Source organism: Pseudophryne corroboree, chromosome 8, assembly GCF_028390025.1.
Source record: "Pseudophryne corroboree isolate aPseCor3 chromosome 8, aPseCor3.hap2, whole genome shotgun sequence".
Taxonomy (NCBI): Eukaryota; Metazoa; Chordata; class Amphibia; order Anura; family Myobatrachidae; genus Pseudophryne; species Pseudophryne corroboree.
The window spans coordinates 491,921,951-491,941,950 of record NC_086451.1 but is presented as its reverse complement, the minus strand read 5'-3'; the positions used below and the strand labels follow the sequence as shown (position 1 = coordinate 491,941,950).

Genomic DNA, 20,000 nt, shown 5'->3' with positions numbered 1-20,000 from the left:
AGTGTTCTCTCTCTCTCACACACACAAACGCCTTCTGTCTCTCTCACACACACACGCAGTTTCTCTCTCACACACACACGCAGTGTTCTGTCTCTCTCTCACACACGCCGTGTTCTCTCTCTCTCACACACACACGCAGTGTTCTCTCTCTCTCACACACACACACGCAGTGTTCTCTCTCTCTCACACACACGCAGTGTTCTCTCTCTCTCACACACACACGCAGTGTTCTGTCTCTCTCACACACACACGCAATGTTCTATCTCTCACACACACACGCAGTGTTCTGTCTCTCACACACACACGCAGTGTTCTGTCTCTCACACACACACGCAGTGTTCTGTCTCTCACACACACACGCAGTGTTCTGTCTCTCTCACACACACACACACGCAGTGTTCTGTCTCTCTCACACACACACACGCAGTGTTCTGTCTCTCTCACACACACACACGCAGTGTTCTGTCTCTCTCACACACACGCAGTGTTCTGTCTCTCTCACACACACGCAGTGTTCTGTCTCTCTCACACACACACGCAGTGTTCTGTCTCTCTCACACACACACGCAGTGTTCTGTCTCTCTCACACACGCAGTGTTCTGTCTCTCTCACACACGCAGTGTTCTGTCTCACACATATATAGTGTTCTCTCTCACACACACACACACGCAGTGTTCTGTCTCACACATATAGTGTTCTGTCTCTCACACACACACGCAGTGTTCTGTCTCTCTCACACACACGCAGTGTTCTGTCTCTCTCACACGCAGTGTTCTGTCTCTCTCACACACACGCAGTGTTCTGTCTCTCTCACACACACACACGCAGTGTTCTGTCTCTCTCACACACACACGCAGTGTTCTGTCTCTCACACACACGCAGTGTTCTGTCTCTCACACACGCAGTGTTCTGTCTCACACACATATAGTGTTCTCTCTCTCACACACACAGTGTTCTGTCTCTCTCACACACGCAGTGTTCTGTCTCACACACATATAGTGTTCTCTCTCTCACACACAGTGTTCTGTCTCTCTCACACACACGCAGTGTTCTGTCTCACACATATATAGTGTTCTCTCTCTCACACACACACACACACACACACACACACGCGCAGTGTTCTGTCTCACACATATAGTGTTCTGTCTCTCACACACACACACGCAGTGTTCTGTCTCTCTCACACACAGTGTTCTGTCTCTCACACACACACACACACGCAGTGTTCTGTCTCTCTCTCACACACACACACACACACACACACACACACACAGTGTTCTGTCTCACACATATAATGTTCTCTCTCTCACATATATAGTGTTCTCTCTCTCACACACACACACACACACACACGCAGTGTTCTGTCTCACACATATAGTGTTCTGTCTCTCACACACACACACGCAGTGTTCTGTCTCTCTCACACACAGTGTTCTGTCTCTCACACACACGCAGTGTTCTGTCTCTCACACACACACACACACACACACACACACAGTGTTCTGTCTCTCACACATATAATGTTCTCTCTCTCACACACACGCAGTGTTCTGTCTCACACATATAGTGTTCTCTCTCTCACACACACGCAGTGTTCTCTCTCACACACACAAATGGAGTGTTCTGTCTCTCTCACACACACACGCAGTGTTCTCTCTCACACACACGCAGTGTTCTGTCTCTCTCTCACACACACAGTGTTCTCTCTCTCTCACACACACACGCAGTGTTCTCTCTCTCTCTCACACACACACGCAGTGTTCTCTCTCTCTCACACACACACGCAGTGTTCTGTCTCTCTCTCACACACACACGCAGTGTTCTCTCTCTCTCTCTCACACACACGCAGTGCTCTCTCTCTCTCTCTCACACACACACGCAGTGTTCTGTCTCTCTCTCACACACACACGCAGTGTTCTGTCTCTCTCTCACACACACACGCAGTGTTCTCTCTCTCTCACACACACACGCAGTGTTCTGTCTGTCTCTCACACACACACGCAGTGTTCTCTCTGTCTCTCACACACACACGCAGTGTTCTCTCTCTCTCACACACACACGCAGTGTTCTCTCTCTCTCACACACACACACGTAGTGTTCTCTCTCACTCACACACACACGCAGTGTTCTCTCTCTCTCTCTCACACACACACGCAGTGTTCTGTCTCTCTCTCACACACACACGCAGTGTTCTGTCTCTCTCTCACACACACACGCAGTGTTCTCTCTCTCTCACACACACACGCAGTGTTCTGTCTGTCTCTCACACACACACGCAGTGTTCTCTCTCTCTCACACACACGCAGTGTTCTGTCTCTCTCTCACACACACGCAGTGTTCTCTCTCTCTCTCACACACACACACACACACACACACACACGCAGTGTTCTGTCTGTCTCTCACACACACACGCAGTGTTCTCTCTCTCTCTCACACACACACGTAGTGTTCTCTCTCACTCACACACACACGCAGTGTTCTCTCTCTCTCACACACACACGCAGTGTTCTCTCTCTCTCACACACACACGCAGTGTTCTCTCTCTCTCACACACACACGCAGTGTTCTCTCTCTCACACACACACACAGTGTTCTGTCTTTCTCTCACACACGCAGTGTTCTGTCTTTCTCTCACACACGCAGTGTTGTCTCACACACACACACACACATACACACACACACACACACACACACACACACACACACACACACGTAGTGTTCTGTCTCTCACACACACGCAGTGTTCTGTCTCACACGCAGTGTTCTGTCTCACACACACATATAGTGTTCTCTCTCTCTCTCACACACACACACACACACACACACACGCAGTGTTCTCTCTCTCACACACACACGCAGTGTTCTGTCTCTCTCTCACACACGCCGTGTTCTCTCTCTCTCACACACACACGCAGTGTTCTGTCTCTCTCACACACACACGCAATGTTCTATCTCTCACACACACACGCAGTGTTCTGTCTCTCACACACACGCAGTGTTCTGTCTCTCACACACACACGGTGTTCTGTCTCTCACACACACACGCAGTTGTCTGTCTCTCTCACACACACACACGCAGTGTTCTGTCTCTCTCACACACACACGCAGTGTTCTGTCTCTCTCTCACACACACACACACACGCAGTGTTCTGTCTCTCTCACACACACGCAGTGTTCTGTCTCTCTCACACACACACGCAGTGTTCTGTCTCTCTCACACACACACGCAGTGTTCTGTCTCTCTCACACACGCAGTGTTCTGTCTCTCTCACACACGCAGTGTTCTGTCTCTCACACACACACACACGCAGTGTTCTGTCTCACACATATAGTGTTCTGTCTCTCACACACACACGCAGTGTTCTGTCTCTCACACACACACTCGGTGTTCTGTCTCTCACACACACACGCAGTGTTCTGTCTCTCTCACACGCAGTGTTCTGTCTCTCTCACACACACACACGCAGTGTTCTGTCTCTCACACACACACACACTCAGTGTTCTGTCTCTCTCACACACACACACACGCAGTGTTCTGTCTCTCTCACACACACGCAGTGTTCTGTATCTCACACACGCAGTGTTCTGTCTCACACACATATAGTGTTCTCTCTCTCACACACACAGTGTTCTGTCTCTCTCACACACACGCAGTGTTCTGTCTCACACACATATAGTGTTCTCTCTCTCACACACACAGTGTTCTGTCTCTCTCACACACACGCAGTGTTCTGTCTCACACATATATAGTGTTCTCTCTCTCACACACACACACACACACACACACACACACGCGCAGTGTTCTGTCTCACACATATAGTGTTCTGTCTCTCACACACACACACGCAGTGTTCTGTCTCTCTCACACACAGTGTTCTGTCTCTCACACACACACACGCAGTGTTCTGTCACACACACACACACACACACACACACACACACACACACACACACACAGTGTTCTGTCTCACACATATAATGTTCTCTCTCTCACATATATAGTGTTCTCTCTCTCACACACACACACACACACACACACACACACACACACAGTGTTCTGTCTCACACATATAGTGTTCTGTCTCTCACACACACACACGCAGTGTTCTGTCTCTCTCACACACAGTGTTCTGTCTCTCACACACACACACGCAGTGTTCTGTCTCTCACACACACATACACACACACACACACACACACACACACACACACAGTGTTCTGTCTCACACATATAATGTTCTCTCTCTCACACGCAGTGTTCTGTCTCACACATATAGTGTTCTCTCTCTCACACACACGCAGTGTTCTCTCTCTCTCACACACACAAATGCAGTGTTCTGTCTCTCTCACACACACACGCAGTGTTCTGTCTCTCTCTCACACACGCAGTGTTCTCTCTCTCTCACACACACACGCAGTGTTCTCTCTCTCTCTCACACACACACGCAGTGTTCTCTCTCTCTCACACACACACGCAGTGTTCTGTCTCTCTCTCACACACACACGCAGTTCTCTCTCTCTCTCACACACGCAGTGTTCTCTCTCTCACACACACACACGCAGTGTTCTGTCTCTCTCTCACACCCACACGCAGTGTTCTGTCTCTCTCTCACACACACACGCAGTGTTCTGTCTCTCTCTCACACACACGCAGTGTTCTGTCTGTCTCTCACACACACACGCAGTGTTCTCTCTCTCTCACACACACACGTAGTGTTCTCTCTCACTCACACACACACGCAGTGTTCTCTCTCTCTCTCACACACACACGCAGTGTTCTCTCTCTCTCTCACACACACACGCAGTGTTCTCTCTCTCTCACACACACACGCAGTGTTCTGTCTCTCTCACACACACGCAGTGTTCTGTCTCTCTCTCACACACACACGCAGTGTTCTGTCTCTTTCTCACACACACACGCAGTGTTCTCTCTCTCTCACACACACACACGTAGTGTTCTCTCTCACTCACACACACACGCAGTGTTCTCTCTCTCTCACACACACGCAGTGTTCTGTCTCTCTCTCACACACACACGCAGTGTTCTCTCTCTCTCACACACACACACGCAGTGTTCTGTATGTCTCTCACACACACGCAGTGTTCTCTCTCACTCACACACACACGTAGTGTTCTCTCTCACTCACACACACACGCAGTGTTCTCTCTCTCTCACACACACACGCTGTGTTCTCTCTCTCTCACACACACGGTGTTCTGTCTTTCTCTCACACACGCAGTGTTCTGTCTCACACACACACACACACACACACACACACACACACACACACACGTAGTGTTCTGTCTCTCACACACACGCAGTGTTCTGTCTCACACGCAGTGTTCTGTCTCACACACATATAGTGTTCTCTCTCTCTCTCTCTCTCACACACACACACACACACACACGCAGTGTTCTCTCTCTCACACACACACACGCAGTGTTCTGTCTCTCTCTCACACACACACGCAGTGTTCTGTCTGTCTCTCACACACACGCAGTGTTCTCTCTCTCTCACACACACACGTAGTGTTCTCTCTCACTCACACACGCAGTGTTCTGTCTCACACACACATAGTGTTCTGTCTTTCTCTCACACACGCAGTGTTCTGTCTCACACACACATAGTGTTCTCTCTCTCTCACACACACACGCAGTGTTCTGTCTCACACACACATAGTGTTCTGTCTTTCTCTCACACACGCAGTGTTCTGTCTCACACACACATAGTGTTCTCTCTCTCTCTCACACACACGCAGTGTTCTGTCTTTCTCTCACACACGCAGTGTTCTGTCTCACACACACATAGTGTTCTGTCTCTCTCACACACACACACACACACACACACACACACACACACACACACACGTAGTGTTCTGTCTCTCACACACACGCAGTGTTCTGTCTCACACGCAGTGTTCTGTCTCACACACACATATAGTGTTCTCTCTCTCTCACACACACACACACACACACACACACACACACACACGCAGTGTTCTCTCTCTCACACACACACGCAGTGTTCTGTCTCTCTCACACACACACACACACACGCAGTGTTCTGTCTGTCTCTCACACACACACACGCAGTTTTCTCTCTCTCTCACACACACACGTAGTGTTCTCTCTCACTCACACACACACACACGCAGTGTTCTCTCTCTCTCACACACACGCAGTGTTCTCTCTCTCTCACACACACACGCAGTGTTCTCTCTCTCTCACACACGCAGTGTTCTGTCTCTCTCTCTCACACACACACACGCAGTGTTCTCTCTCTCTCACACACACACGCAGTGTTCTGTCTGTCTCTCACACACACACACGCAGTGTTCTCTCTCTCTCACACACACACGTAGTGTTCTCTCTCACTCACACACACACGCAGTGTTCTCTCTCTCTCACACACACGCAGTGTTCTCTCTCTCTCACACACACGCAGTGTTCTGTCTTTCTCTCACACACGCAGTGTTCTGTCTCACACACACACAGTGTTCTGTCTCACACACACACACACACACACACACACACACGTAGTGTTCTGTCTCTCACACACACGCAGTGTTCTGTCTCACACGCAGTGTTCTGTCTCACACACACATATAGTGTTCTCTCTCTCTCTCTCTCTCTCTCTCGCTCACACACACACACACACACGCAGTGTTCTCTCTCTCTCACACACACACGCAGTATTCTGTCTCTCTCTCACACACACACGCAGTGTTCTGTCTGTCTCTCACACACACACGCAGTGTTCTGTCTCACACACATATAGTGTTCTCTCTCTCTCTCTCTCTCTCTCTCTCTCGCACACACACACACACACACACACCACACACACACACACACACACACACGCAGTGTTCTGTCTGTCTCTCACACACACACGTAGTGTTCTCTCTCTCTCACACACACACGTAGTGTTCTCTCTCACTCACACACACACGCAGTGTTCTCTCTCTCTCACACACACGCAGTGTTCTGTCTTTCTCTCACACACACACGTAGTGTTCTCTCTCACTCACACACACACGCAGTGTTCTCTCTCTCTCTCTCACACACACACGCAGTGTTCTCTCTCTCTCACACACACGCAGTGTTCTGTCTTTCTCTCACACACGCAGTGTTCTGTCTCACACACACATAGTGTTCTGTCTCTCACACACACACACACACACACACACACACACACACACACACGTAGTGTTCTGTCTCTCACACACACGCAGTGTTCTGTCTCACACACACATATAGTGTTCTCTCTCTCTCTCTCTCACACACACACACACACACACACACACACACACAGTGTTCTCTCTCTCACACACACACACGCAGTGTTCTGTCTCTCTCACACACATAGTGTTCTGTCTCTCACACACACACACACACACGCAGTGTTCTCTCTCTCACACACACACGCAGTGTTCTGTCTCTCTCACACACACAGTGTTCTGTCTCTCTCACACACACACACACACACACACGCAGTGTTCTCTCTCTCTCACACACACACGCAATGTTCTGTCTCTCTCACACACATAGTGTTCTGTCTCTCTCACACACACACACACACACACACACACACACACACACACGCAGTGTTCTCTCTCTCACACACACACGCAGTGTTCTGTCTCTCTCACACACATAGTGTTCTGTCTCTCACACACACACACACACACACACACGCAGTGTTCTCTCTCTCACACACACACGCAGTGTTCTCTCTCTCTCACACACACACGCAGTGTTCTGTCTCTCTCACACACATAGTGTTCTGTCTCTCACACACACACACACACACACACACACACACACACGCAGTGTTCTCTCTCTCACACACACACGCAGTGTTCTGTCTCTCACACACACACGCAGTGTTCTGTCTCTCACACACACACGCAGTGTTCTGTCTCTCTCACACACATAGTGTTCTGTCTCACACACACACACACACACACACACACACACACGCAGTGTTCTCTCTCTCTCTCACACACACGTAGTGTTCTCTCTCTCTCACACACACACGCAGTGTTCTGTCTCTCTCACACACATAGTGTTCTGTCTCACACACACACACACACACACACACACACACACACACACACACACACACGCAGTGTTCTCTCTCACTCACACACACGCAGTGTTCTCTCTCTCTCTCACACACACGCAGTGTTCTCTCTCTCTCACACACACGCAGTGTTCTGTCTCACACACACATATAGTGTTCTCTCTCTCTCTCTCTCTCTCACACACACTCCATCTTCGGTCTCACACACATAGGGTGGGATGTACTAAAGGTAAAATGCAGTAAACCCCCCGTTTTTATGGGTTTTACTGCATTTTCATATGTACTATAGCCTGGCCGCCGTGTTTTTGTCGCTGAGGGTATCCTATACCATATAGAAGCCTATGGGCTTCTTACCGCTGAGCGCTGCACCCGCCGGTGCCCCGTCACCTGTGTCCAGACAGCGCTGCACGATCCCCCAGCTCCTCCTCCCCCGCAGCACAGCCATTTCTCCTTCCGGCTGGAGACTCCCGACCTGCGCTCATACCTCTGGAAATGGCTGCCACTGTCTTTCCTCCACAGGATTTATGATCATCATGGAGCCGTTTGAGGACAGAACTCCAAGTATCAGTAACCCGGTGCTTCACTTCAGGTGACTGCGCCTGTCCCTCTCCAGCCACACCCACCTCTCCCCTCTGACCTACAGTATAATGAGGCGCCAATTAATGAGGCACCTGTGGAATTGGTAACTGACAAAACTTGAATTTTATTATTTTCCTTTTATTAAATCTAATACATTTATCTAGTGTGATTATTACATTGGAATCTGTTCCTGCCTCTGCCTCAGGGTGGAGCTGTTGATTCTTTCTTCAGTTTCCTGGCAGCCCTATTAATGTTTCTCACAGTTATTATATACGGTGTAACCCACAATATTATAATAGCAATTTACCCTTCTGGAGATCCAGATGAGGCCAGAGCTGAGGAATTGTATTGTGATCCAGCTTCTGGCGGTTCTGTGACTGGTCTATATGTTTCCATCACCGTTACACTGTAAGGGGCAGATGTACTAATCCGTAGAGAGATCACCGTTACACTGTAAGGGGCAGATGTACTAATCCGTAGAGAGATCACCGTTACACTGTAAGGGGCAGATGTACTAATCCGTAGAGAGATCACCGTTACACTGTAAGGGGCAGATGTACTAATCCGTAGAGAGATCACCGTTACACTGTAAGGGGCAGATGTACTGATCCGTAGAGAGATCACCGTTACACTGTAAGGGGCAGATGTACTAATCCGTAGAGAGATCACCGTTACACTGTAAGGGGCAGATGTACTGATCCGTAGAGAGATCACCGTTACACTGTAAGGGGCAGATGTACTGATCCGTAGAGAGATCACCGTTACACTGTAAGGGGCAGATGTACTAATCCGTAGAGCGATCACCGTTACACTGTAAGGGGCAGATGTACTAATCCGTAGAGAGATCACCGTTACACTGTAAGGGGCAGATGTACTGATCCGTAGAGAGATCACCGTTACACTGTAAGGGGCAGATGTACTAATCCGTAGAGAGAGATCACCGTTACACTGTAAGGGGCAGATGTACTGATCCGTAGAGAGATCACCGTTACACTGTAAGGGGCAGATGTACTAATCCCTAGAGAGAGATCACTGTTACACTGTAAGGGGCAGATGTACTGATCCGTAGAGAGATCACCGTTACACTGTAAGGGGCAGATGTACTAATCCATAGAGAGATCACCGTTACACTGTAAGGGGCAGATGTACTAATCCATAGAGAGATCACCGTTACACTGTAAGGGGCAGATGTACTAATCCATAGAGAGATCACCGTTACACTGTAAGGGGCAGATGTACTGATCCGTAGAGAGATCACCGTTACACTGTAAGGGGCAGATGTACTACTCCGTAGAGAGATCACCGTTACACTGTAAGGGGCAGATGTAGTAATCCGTAGTGAGATCACCGTTACACTGTAAGGGGCAGATGTACTAATCCGTAGAGAGATCACCGTTACACAGTAAGGGGCAGATGTACTAATCCGTAGAGAGATCACCGTTACACTGTAAGGGGCAGATGTACTGATCCGTAGAGAGATCACCGTTACACTGCAAGGGGCAGATGTACTAATCCGTAGAGAGATCACCGTTACACTGCAAGGGGCAGATGTACTAATCCGTAGAGAGATCACCGTTACACTGTAAGGGGCAGATGTACTGATCCATAGAGAGAGATCACCGTTGCACTGTAAGGGGCAGATGTACTGATCCGTAGAGAGATCACCGTTACACTGTAAGGGGCAGATGTACTGATCCGTAGAGAGATCACCGTTACACTGTAAGGGGCAGATGTACTGATCCGTAGAGAGATCACCGTTACACTGTAAGGGGCAGATGTACTGATCCGTAGAGAGATCACCGTTACACTGTAAGGGGCAGATGTACTGATCCGTAGAGAGATCACCGTTACACTGTAAGGGGCAGATGTACTGATCCGTAGAGAGATCACCGTTACACTGTAAGGGGCAGATGTACTGATCCGTAGAGAGATCACCGTTACACTGTAAGGGGCAGATGTACTGATCCGTAGAGAGATCACCGTTACACTGTAAGGGGCAGATGTACTGATCCGTAGAGAGATCACCGTTACACTGTAAGGGGCAGATGTACTGATCCGTAGAGAGATCACCGTTACACTGTAAGGGGCAGATGTACTGATCCGTAGAGAGATCACCGTTACACTGTAAGGGGCAGATGTACTGATCCGTAGAGAGATCACCGTTACACTGTAAGGGGCAGATGTACTGATCCGTAGAGAGATCACCGTTACACTGTAAGGGGCAGATGTACTGATCCGTAGAGAGATCACCGTTACACTGTAAGGGGCAGATGTACTGATCCGTAGAGAGATCACCGTTACACTGTAAGGGGCAGATGTACTGATCCGTAGAGAGATCACCGTTACACTGTAAGGGGCAGATGTACTGATCCGTAGAGAGATCACCGTTACACTGTAAGGGGCAGATGTACTGATCCGTAGAGAGATCACCGTTACACTGTAAGGGGCAGATGTACTAATCTGTAGAGAGATCACCGTTACACTGTAAGGGGCAGATGTACTAATCCGTAGAGAGATCACCGTTACACTGTAAGGGGCAGATGTACTGATCCGTAGAGAGATCACCGTTACACTGTAAGGGGCAGATGTACTGATCCGTAGAGAGTGATAAAGTACCGGCTCCTAAGTGCCATGTTGCAGACTGCGTTTGGAAAATGACAGGAGCTGATTGGCTGGCGATTTATGTCTCTGCCCCTAATTGTGGCCGTTGTTGTATCTCATGTAACTCTCCCCCGCAGCTGCCTGGACGCATCACTTGCTATTAAACCCGTCTTCCAGCGATTTCAGTCTGTCATCATCACTTCTGGGGTAAGAGAACTGAAAACACCTTTTATATTCACTCTGTGTAGTCACCATATATATCAACCTATATACTTACTATATGCACCCTGTATATTTCCTATATTACATCTGTATACATAACAATAGATACGCCATGTTCATATAACCCTCAGACTCTCTCTCCATTGGATATTTACCCCAAAATCTTGGACTTCCGACCTGTTACCATGGCAACATTTACAATGACTCTCGCTCGCGTCTGTCTCTGTCCAATGGTAAGAAATGTTCATCATTATACGTTCTGCAGCTTGTTATGATTTGCAGAGACTAGATATTGACGAGACGATGCACAGGCTATGTGTGTATGGGGGGAGTGGTGCACAGGCTGTGTGTGTTTGGGGGGAGTGGTGCACAGGCTGTGTGTGTATGGGAGGAGCGGTGCACAGGCTATGTGTGTATGGAAGGAGCGGTGCACAGGCTATGTGTGTATGGGGGGGAGCGGTGCACAGGCTGTGTGTGTATGGGGGGAGTGGTGCACAGGCTATGTGTGTATGGGGGGGAGCGGTGCACAGGCTGTGTGTGTATGGGGGGAGCGGTGCACAGGCTATGTGTGTATGGGGGGAGCGGTGCACAGGCTATGTGTGTATGGGGGGAGCGGTGCACAAGCTATGTGTGTATGGGGGGAGCGGTGCACAAGCTATGTGTGTATGGGGGGAGCGGTGCACAGGCTGTGTGTGTATGGGGGGAGCGGTGCACAGGCTGTGTGTGTATGAGGGGAGCGGTGCACAGGCTGTGTGTGTATGAGGGGAGCGGTGCACAGGCTGTGTGTGTATGAGGAGAGCGGTGCACAGGCTATGTGTGTATGAGGAGAGCGGTGCACAGGCTGTGTGTGTATGAGGAGAGCGGTGCACAGGCTGTGTGTGTATGAGGAGAGCGGTGCACAGGCTGTGTGTGTATGGGGGGGAGCGGTGCACAGGCTATGTGTGTATGAAGAGAGCGGTGCACAGGCTGTGTGTGTATGGGGGGGGAGCGGTGCACAGGCTGTGTGTGTATGGGGGGAGCGGTGCACAGGCTCTGTGTGTATGGAGGGAGCGGTGCGCAGGCTCTGTGTGTATGGGGGGAGCGGTGCACAGGCTGTGTGTGTATGGGGGGAGCGGTGCACAGGCTCTGTGTGTATGGGGGGAGCGGTGCACAGGCTCTGTGTGTATGGGGGGAGCGGTGCACAGGCTCTGTGTGTATGGGCGGAGCGGTGCACAGGCTGTGTGTGTATGGGGGGAGCGGTGCACAGGCTATGTGTGTATGAGGAGAGCGGTGCACAGGCTGTGTGTGTATGAGGAGAGCGGTGCACAGGCTATGTGTGTATGAGGAGAGCGGTGCACAGGCTATGTGTGTATGAGGAGAGCGGTGCACAGGCTGTGTGTGTATGGGGGGGAGCGGTGCACAGGCTATGTGTGTATGAAGAGAGCGGTGCACAGGCTGTGTGTGTATGGGGGGGGAGCGGTGCACAGGCTGTGTGTGTATGGGGGGAGCGGTGCACAGGCTGTGTGTGTATGGGGGGAGCGGTGCACAGGCTGTGTGTGTATGGGGGGAGCGGTGCACAGGCTCTGTGTGTATGGGGGGAGCGGTGCACAGGCTCTGTGTGTATGGGGGGAGCGGTGCACAGGCTCTGTGTGTATGGGGGGAGCGGTGCACAGGCTCTGTGTATGGGGGGAGCGGTGCACAGGCTGTGTGTGTATGAGGAGAGCGGTGCACAGGCTGTGTGTGTATGAGGAGAGCGGTGCACAGGCTGTGTGTGTATGGGGGGAGCGGTGCACAGGCTCTGTGTGTATGATGGGGGAGCGGTGCACAGGCTCTGCGTGTATGGGGGGAGCGGTGCACAGGCTCTGTGTGTATGGGGGGAGCGGTGCACAGGCTCTGTGTGTATGGGGGGAGCGGTGCACAGGCTCTGTGTGTATGGGGGGAGCGGTGCACAGGCTGTGTGTGTATGGGAGGAGCGGTGCACAGGCTGTGTGTGTATGGGAGGAGCGGTGCACAGGCTCTGTGTGTATGGGGGGAGCGGTGCACAGGCTCTGTGTGTATGGGGGGAGCGGTGCACAGGCTCTGTGTGTATGGGGGGAGCGGTGCACAGGCTCTGTGTGTATGGGGGGAGCGGTGCACAGGCTCTGTGTGTATGGGGGGAGCGGTGCACAGGCTATGTGTGTATGGGGGGAGCGGTGCACAGGCTCTGTGTGTATGGGGGGAGCGGTGCACAGGCTCTGTGTGTATGGGGGGAGCGGTGCACAGGCTGTGTGTGTATGGGGGGAGCGGTGCACAGGCTCTGTGTGTATGGGGGGAGCGGTGCACAGGCTATTTGTGTATGGGGGGAGCGGTGCACAGGCTATTTGTGTATGAGGGGGCGGTGCACAGGCTATGTGTGTATAGGGGGAGCGGTGCACAGGCTCTGTGTGTATAGGGGGAGCGGTGCACAGGCTCTGTGTGTATGGGGGGAGCGGTGCACAGGCTCTGTGTGTATGGGGGGAGCGGTGCACAGGCTCTGTGTGTATAGGGGGAGCGGTGCACAGGCTATGTGTGTATGGGGGGAGTGGTGCACAGGCTGTGTGTGTATGGGGGGAGTGGTGCACAGGCTGTGTGTGTATGGGGGAGCGGTGCACAGGCTCTGTGTGTATGGGGGGAGCGGTGCACAGGCTCTGTGTGTATGGGGGGAGCGGTGCACAGGCTATGTGTGTATGGGGGGAGCGGTGCACAGGCTATGTGTGTATGGGGGGAGCGGTGCACAGGCTATGTGTGTATGGGGGGAGCGGTGCACAGGCTATGTGTGTATGGGGGGAGCGGTGCACAGGCTATGTGTGTATGGGGGGAGCGGTGCACAGGCTGTGTGTGTATGGGGGGAGCGGTGCACAGGCTATGTGTGTATGGGGGGAGCGGTGCACAGGCTCTGTGTGTATGGGGGGAGCGGTGCACAGGCTGTGTGTGTATGGGGGAGCGGTGCACAGGCTCTGTGTGTATGGGGGGAGCGGTGCACAGGCTCTGTGTGTATGGGGAGAGACGATGCACAGGCTATGTGTGTATGGGGGGAGCGGTGCACAGGCTCTGTGTGTATGGGGGGAGCGGTGCACAGGCTCTGTGTGTATGGGGGGAGCGATGCACAGGCTCTGTGTGTATGGGGGGGAGCGGTGCACAGGCTATGTGTGTATGGGGAGAGCGGTGCACAGGCTCTGTGTGTATAGGGGGAGCGGTACACAGGCTCTGTGTGTATGGGGGGAGCGGTGCACAGGCTCTGTGTGTATGGGGGGAGCGGTGCACAGGCTCTGTGTGTATGGGGTCACTAGAGCCGCCATCTATTGTACATCGCACACTCTGGTGTCAGAGCTCTGCGGTGACTGACCCCTCCTCCAGGGTGCACATATTTCTATCACTAGAGCCGCCATCTATTGTACATTGCACACTCTGGTGTCAGAGCTCTGCGGTGACTGACCCCTCCTCCAGGGTGCACATATTTCTGTCACTAGAGCCGCCATCTATTGTACATCACACACTCTGGTGTCAGAGCTCTGCGGTGACTGACCCCTCCTCCAGGGTGCACATATTTCTGTCACTAGAGCCGCCATCTATTGTACATCACACACTCTGGTGTCAGAGCTCTGCGGTGACTGACCCCTCCTCCAGGGTGCACATATTTCTGTCACTAGAGCCGCCATCTATTGTACATCACACACTCTGGTGTCAGAGCTCTGCGGTGACTGACCCCTCCTCCAGGGTGCACATATTTCTGTCACTAGAGCCGCCATCTATTGTACATCGCACACTCTGGTGTCAGAGCTCTGCGGTGACTGACCCCTCCTCCAGGGTGCACATATTTCTGTCACTAGAGCCGCCATCTATTGTACATCGCACACTCTGGTGTCAGAGCTCTGCGGTGACTGACCCCTCCTCCAGGGTGCACATATTTCTGTCACTAGAGCCGCCATCTATTGTACATCACACACTCTGGTGTCAGAGCTCTGCGGTGACTGACCCCTCCTCCAGGGTGCACATATTTCTGTCACTAGAGCCGCCATCTATTGTACATCACACACTCTGGTGTCAGAGCTCTGAGGTGACTGACCCCTCCTCCAGGGTGCACATATTTCTGTCACTAGAGCCGCCATCTATTGTACATCACACACTCTGGTGTCAGAGCTCTGAGGTGACTGACCCCTCCTCCAGGGTGCACATATTTCTGTCACTAGAGCCGCCATCTATTGTACATCACACACTCTGGTGTCAGAGCTCTGCGGTGACTGACCCCTCCTCCAGGGTGCACATATTTCTGTCACTAGAGCCGCCATCTATTGTACATAGCACACTCTGGTGTCAGAGCTCTGCGGTGACTGACCCCTCCTCCAGGGTGCACATATTTCTGTCACTAGAGCCGCCATCTATTGTACATCGCACACTCTGGTGTCAGAGCTCTGCGGTGACTGACCCCTCCTCCAGGGTGCACATATTTCTGTCACTAGAGCCGCCATCTATTGTACATCGCACACTCTGGTGTCAGAGCTCTGAGGTGACTGACCCCTCCTCCAGGGTGCACATATTTCTGTCACTAGAGCCGCCATCTATTGTACATCGCACACTCTGGTGTCAGAGCTCTGAGGTGACTGACCCCTCCTCCAGGGTGCACATATTTCTGTCACTAGAGCCGCCATCTATTGTACATCACACACTCTGGTGTCAGAGCTCTGCGGTGACTGACCCCTCCTCCAGGGTGCACATATTTCTGTCACTAGAGCCGCCATCCATTGTACATCGCACACTCTGGTGTCAGAGCTCTGCGGTGACTGACCCCTCCTCCAGGGTGCACATATTTCTGTCACTAGAGCCGCCATCCATTGTACATCGCACACTCTGGTGTCAGAGCTCTGCGGTGACTGACCCCTCCTCCAGGGTGCACATATTTCTGTCACTAGAGCCGCCATCTATTGTACATTACACACTCTGGTGTCAGAGCTCTGCGGTGACTGACCCCTCCTCCAGGGTGCACATATTTCTATCACTAGAGCCGCCATCTATTGTACATCACACACTCTGGTGTCAGAGCTCTGCGGTGACTGACCCCTCCTCCAGGGTGCACATATTTCTGTCACTAGAGCCGCCATCTATTGTACGTAGCACACTCTGGTGTCAGAGCTCTGCGGTGACTGACCCCTCCTCCAGGGTGCACATATTTCTATCACTAGAGCCGCCATCTATTGTACATCACACACTCTGGTGTCAGAGCTCTGCGGTGACTGACCCCTCCTTCAGGGTGCACATATTTCTGTCACTAGAGCCGCCATCTATTGTACATCGCACACTCTGGTGTCAGAGCTCTGCGGTGACTGACCCCTCCTCCAGGATGCACATATTTCTATCACTAGAGCCGCCATCTATTGTACATCACACACTCTGGTGTCAGAGCTCTGAGGTGACTGACCCCTCCTCCAGGGTGCACATATTTCTATCACTAGAGCCGCCATCTATTGTACATCACACACTCTGGTGTCAGAGCTCTGAGATGACTGACCCCTCCGCCAGGGTGCACATATTTCTGTCACTAGAGACGCCATCTATTGTACATCACACACTCTGGTGTCAGAGCTCTGCGGTGACTGACCCCTCCTACAGGGTGCACATATTTCTGTCACTAGAGACGCCATCTATTGTACATCACACACTCTGGTGTCAGAGCTCTGAGGTGACTGACCCCTCCGCCAGGGTGCACATATTTCTGTCACTAGAGACGCCATCTATTGTGGATCACACACTCTGGTGTCAGAGCTCTGCGGTGACTGACCCCTCCTCCAGGGTGCACATATTTCTGTCACTAGAGCCGCCATCTATTGTACATTACACACTCTGGTGTCAGAGCTCTGCGGTGACTGACCCCTCCTCCAGGGTGCACATATTTCTGTCACTAGAGCAGCCATCTATTGTACATCGCACACTCTGGTGTCAGAGCTCTGAGGTGACTGACCCCTCCTCCAGGGTGCACATATTTCTGTCACTAGAGCCGCCATCTATTGTACATTACACACTCTGGTGTCAGAGCTCTGCGGTGACTGACCCCTCCTCCAGGGTGCACATATTTCTATCACTAGAGCCGCCATCTATTGTACATCGCACACTCTGGTGTCAGAGCTCTGCGGTGACTGACCCCTCCTCCAGGGTGCACATATTTCTATCACTAGAGCCGCCATCTATTGTACATCGCACACTCTGGTGTCAGAGCTCTGAGGTGACTGACTCCTCCTCCAGGGTGCACATATTTCTGTCACTAGAGCCGCCATCTATTGTACATTACACACTCTGGTGTCAGAGCTCTGCGGTGACTGACCCCTCCTCCAGGGTGCACATATTTCTATCACTAGAGCCGCCATCTATTGTACATCGCACACTCTGGTGTCAGAGCTCTGCGGTGACTGACCCCTCCTCCAGGGTGCACATATTTCTGTCACTAGAGCCGCCATCTATTGTACATCGCACACTCTGGTGTCAGAGCTCTGCGGTGACTGACCCCTCCTCCAGGGTGCACATATTTCTGTCACTAGAGCCGCCATCTATTGTACATCACACACTCTGGTGTCAGAGCTCTGAGGTGACTGACCCCTCCTCCAGGGTGCACATATTTCTGTCACTAGAGCCGCCATCTATTGTACATCACACACTCTGGTGTCAGAGCTCTGCGGTGACTGACCCCTCCTCCAGGGTGCACATATTTCTATCACTAGAGCCGCCATCTATTGTACATCACACACTCTGGTGTCAGAGCTCTGCGGTGACTGACCCCTCCTCCAGGGTGCACATATTTCTGTCACTAGAGCCGCCATCTATTGTACATCGCACACTCTGGTGTCAGAGCTCTGCGGTGACTGACCCCTCCTCCAGGATGCACATATTTCTATCACTAGAGCCGCCATCTATTGTACATCACACACTCTGGTGTCAGAGCTCTGAGGTGACTGACCCCTCCTCCAGGGTGCACATATTTCTATCACTAGAGCCGCCATCTATTGTACATCACACACTCTGGTGTCAGAGCTCTGAGATGACTGACCCCTCCGCCAGGGTGCACATATTTCTGTCACTAGAGACGCCATCTATTGTACATCACACACTCTGGTGTCAGAGCTCTGCGGTGACTGACCCCTCCTCCAGGGTGCACATATTTCTGTCACTAGAGCCGCCATCTATTGTACATCACACACTCTGGTGTCAGAGCTCTGCGGTGACTGACCCCTCCTCCAGGGTGCACATATTTCTGTCACTAGAGCCGCCATCTATTGTACATCACACACTCTGGTGTCAGAGCTCTGCGGTGACTGACCCCTCCTCCAGGGTGCACATATTTCTGTCACTAGAGCCGCCATCTATTGTACATAGCACACTCTGGTGTCAGAGCTCTGCGGTGACTGACCCCTCCTCCAGGGTGCACATATTTCTATCACTAGAGCCGCCATCTATTGTACATCACACACTCTGGTGTCAGAGCTCTGAGGTGACTGACCCCTCCTCCAGGGTGCACATATTTCTATCACTAGAGCCGCCATCTATTGTACATCACACACTCTGGTGTCAGAGCTCTGAGGTGACTGACCCCTCCTCCAGGGTGCACATATTTCTATCACTAGAGCCGCCATCTATTGTACATCGCACACTCTGGTGTCAGAGCTCTGAGGTGACTGACCCCTCCTCCAGGGTGCACATATTTCTGTCACTAGAGCCGCCATCTATTGTACATCACACACTCTGGTGTCAGAGCTCTGCGGTGACTGACTCCTCCTCCAGGGTGCACATATTTCTGTCACTAGAGCCGCCATCTATTGTACATCACACACTCTGGTGTCAGAGCTCTGCGGTGACTGACCCCTCCGCCAGGGTGCACATATTTCTGTCACTAGAGACGCCATCTATTGTACATCACACACTCTGGTGTCAGAGCTCTGCGGTGACTGACCCCTCCTCCAGGGTGCACATATTTCTGTCACTAGAGCCGCCATCTATTGTACATCGCACACTCTGGTGTCAGAGCTCTGAGGTGACTGACCCCTCCTCCAGGGTGCACATATTTCTGTCACTAGAGCCGCCATCTATTGTACATTACACACTCTGGTGTCAGAGCTCTGCGGTGACTGACCCCTCCTCCAGGGTGCACATATTTCTGTCACTAGAGCAGCCATCTATTGTACATCGCACACTCTGGTGTCAGAGCTCTGAGGTGACTGACTCCTCCTCCAGGGTGCACATATTTCTGTCACTAGAGCCGCCATCTATTGTACATCACACACTCTGGTGTCAGAGCTCTGCGGTGACTGACCCCTCCTCCAGGGTGCACATATTTCTGTCACTAGAGCCGCCATCTATTGTACATTACACACTCTGGTGTCAGAGCTCTGCGGTGACTGACCCCTCCTCCAGGGTGCACATATTTCTGTCACTAGAGCCGCCATCTATTGTACATCGCACACTCTGGTGTCAGAGCTCTGCGGTGACTGACCCCTCCTCCAGGGTGCACATATTTCTGTCACTAGAGCCGCC

The 20,000-nt window shown here is 51.8% G+C and overlaps 1 protein-coding gene across 1 annotated transcript in view; it reads left to right on the top strand.

The window, feature by feature from the left end:
* ERCC2 (ERCC excision repair 2, TFIIH core complex helicase subunit) overlaps positions 1–20,000 on the top strand; it is a 268,676-nt gene that overhangs the window by 165,031 nt on the left and 83,645 nt on the right. The window contains 3 exon segments of the mRNA XM_063938458.1: positions 8,604–8,673; positions 11,402–11,471; positions 11,618–11,719. Coding sequence (XP_063794528.1) covers positions 8,604–8,673; positions 11,402–11,471; positions 11,618–11,719 — 242 coding nt within the window.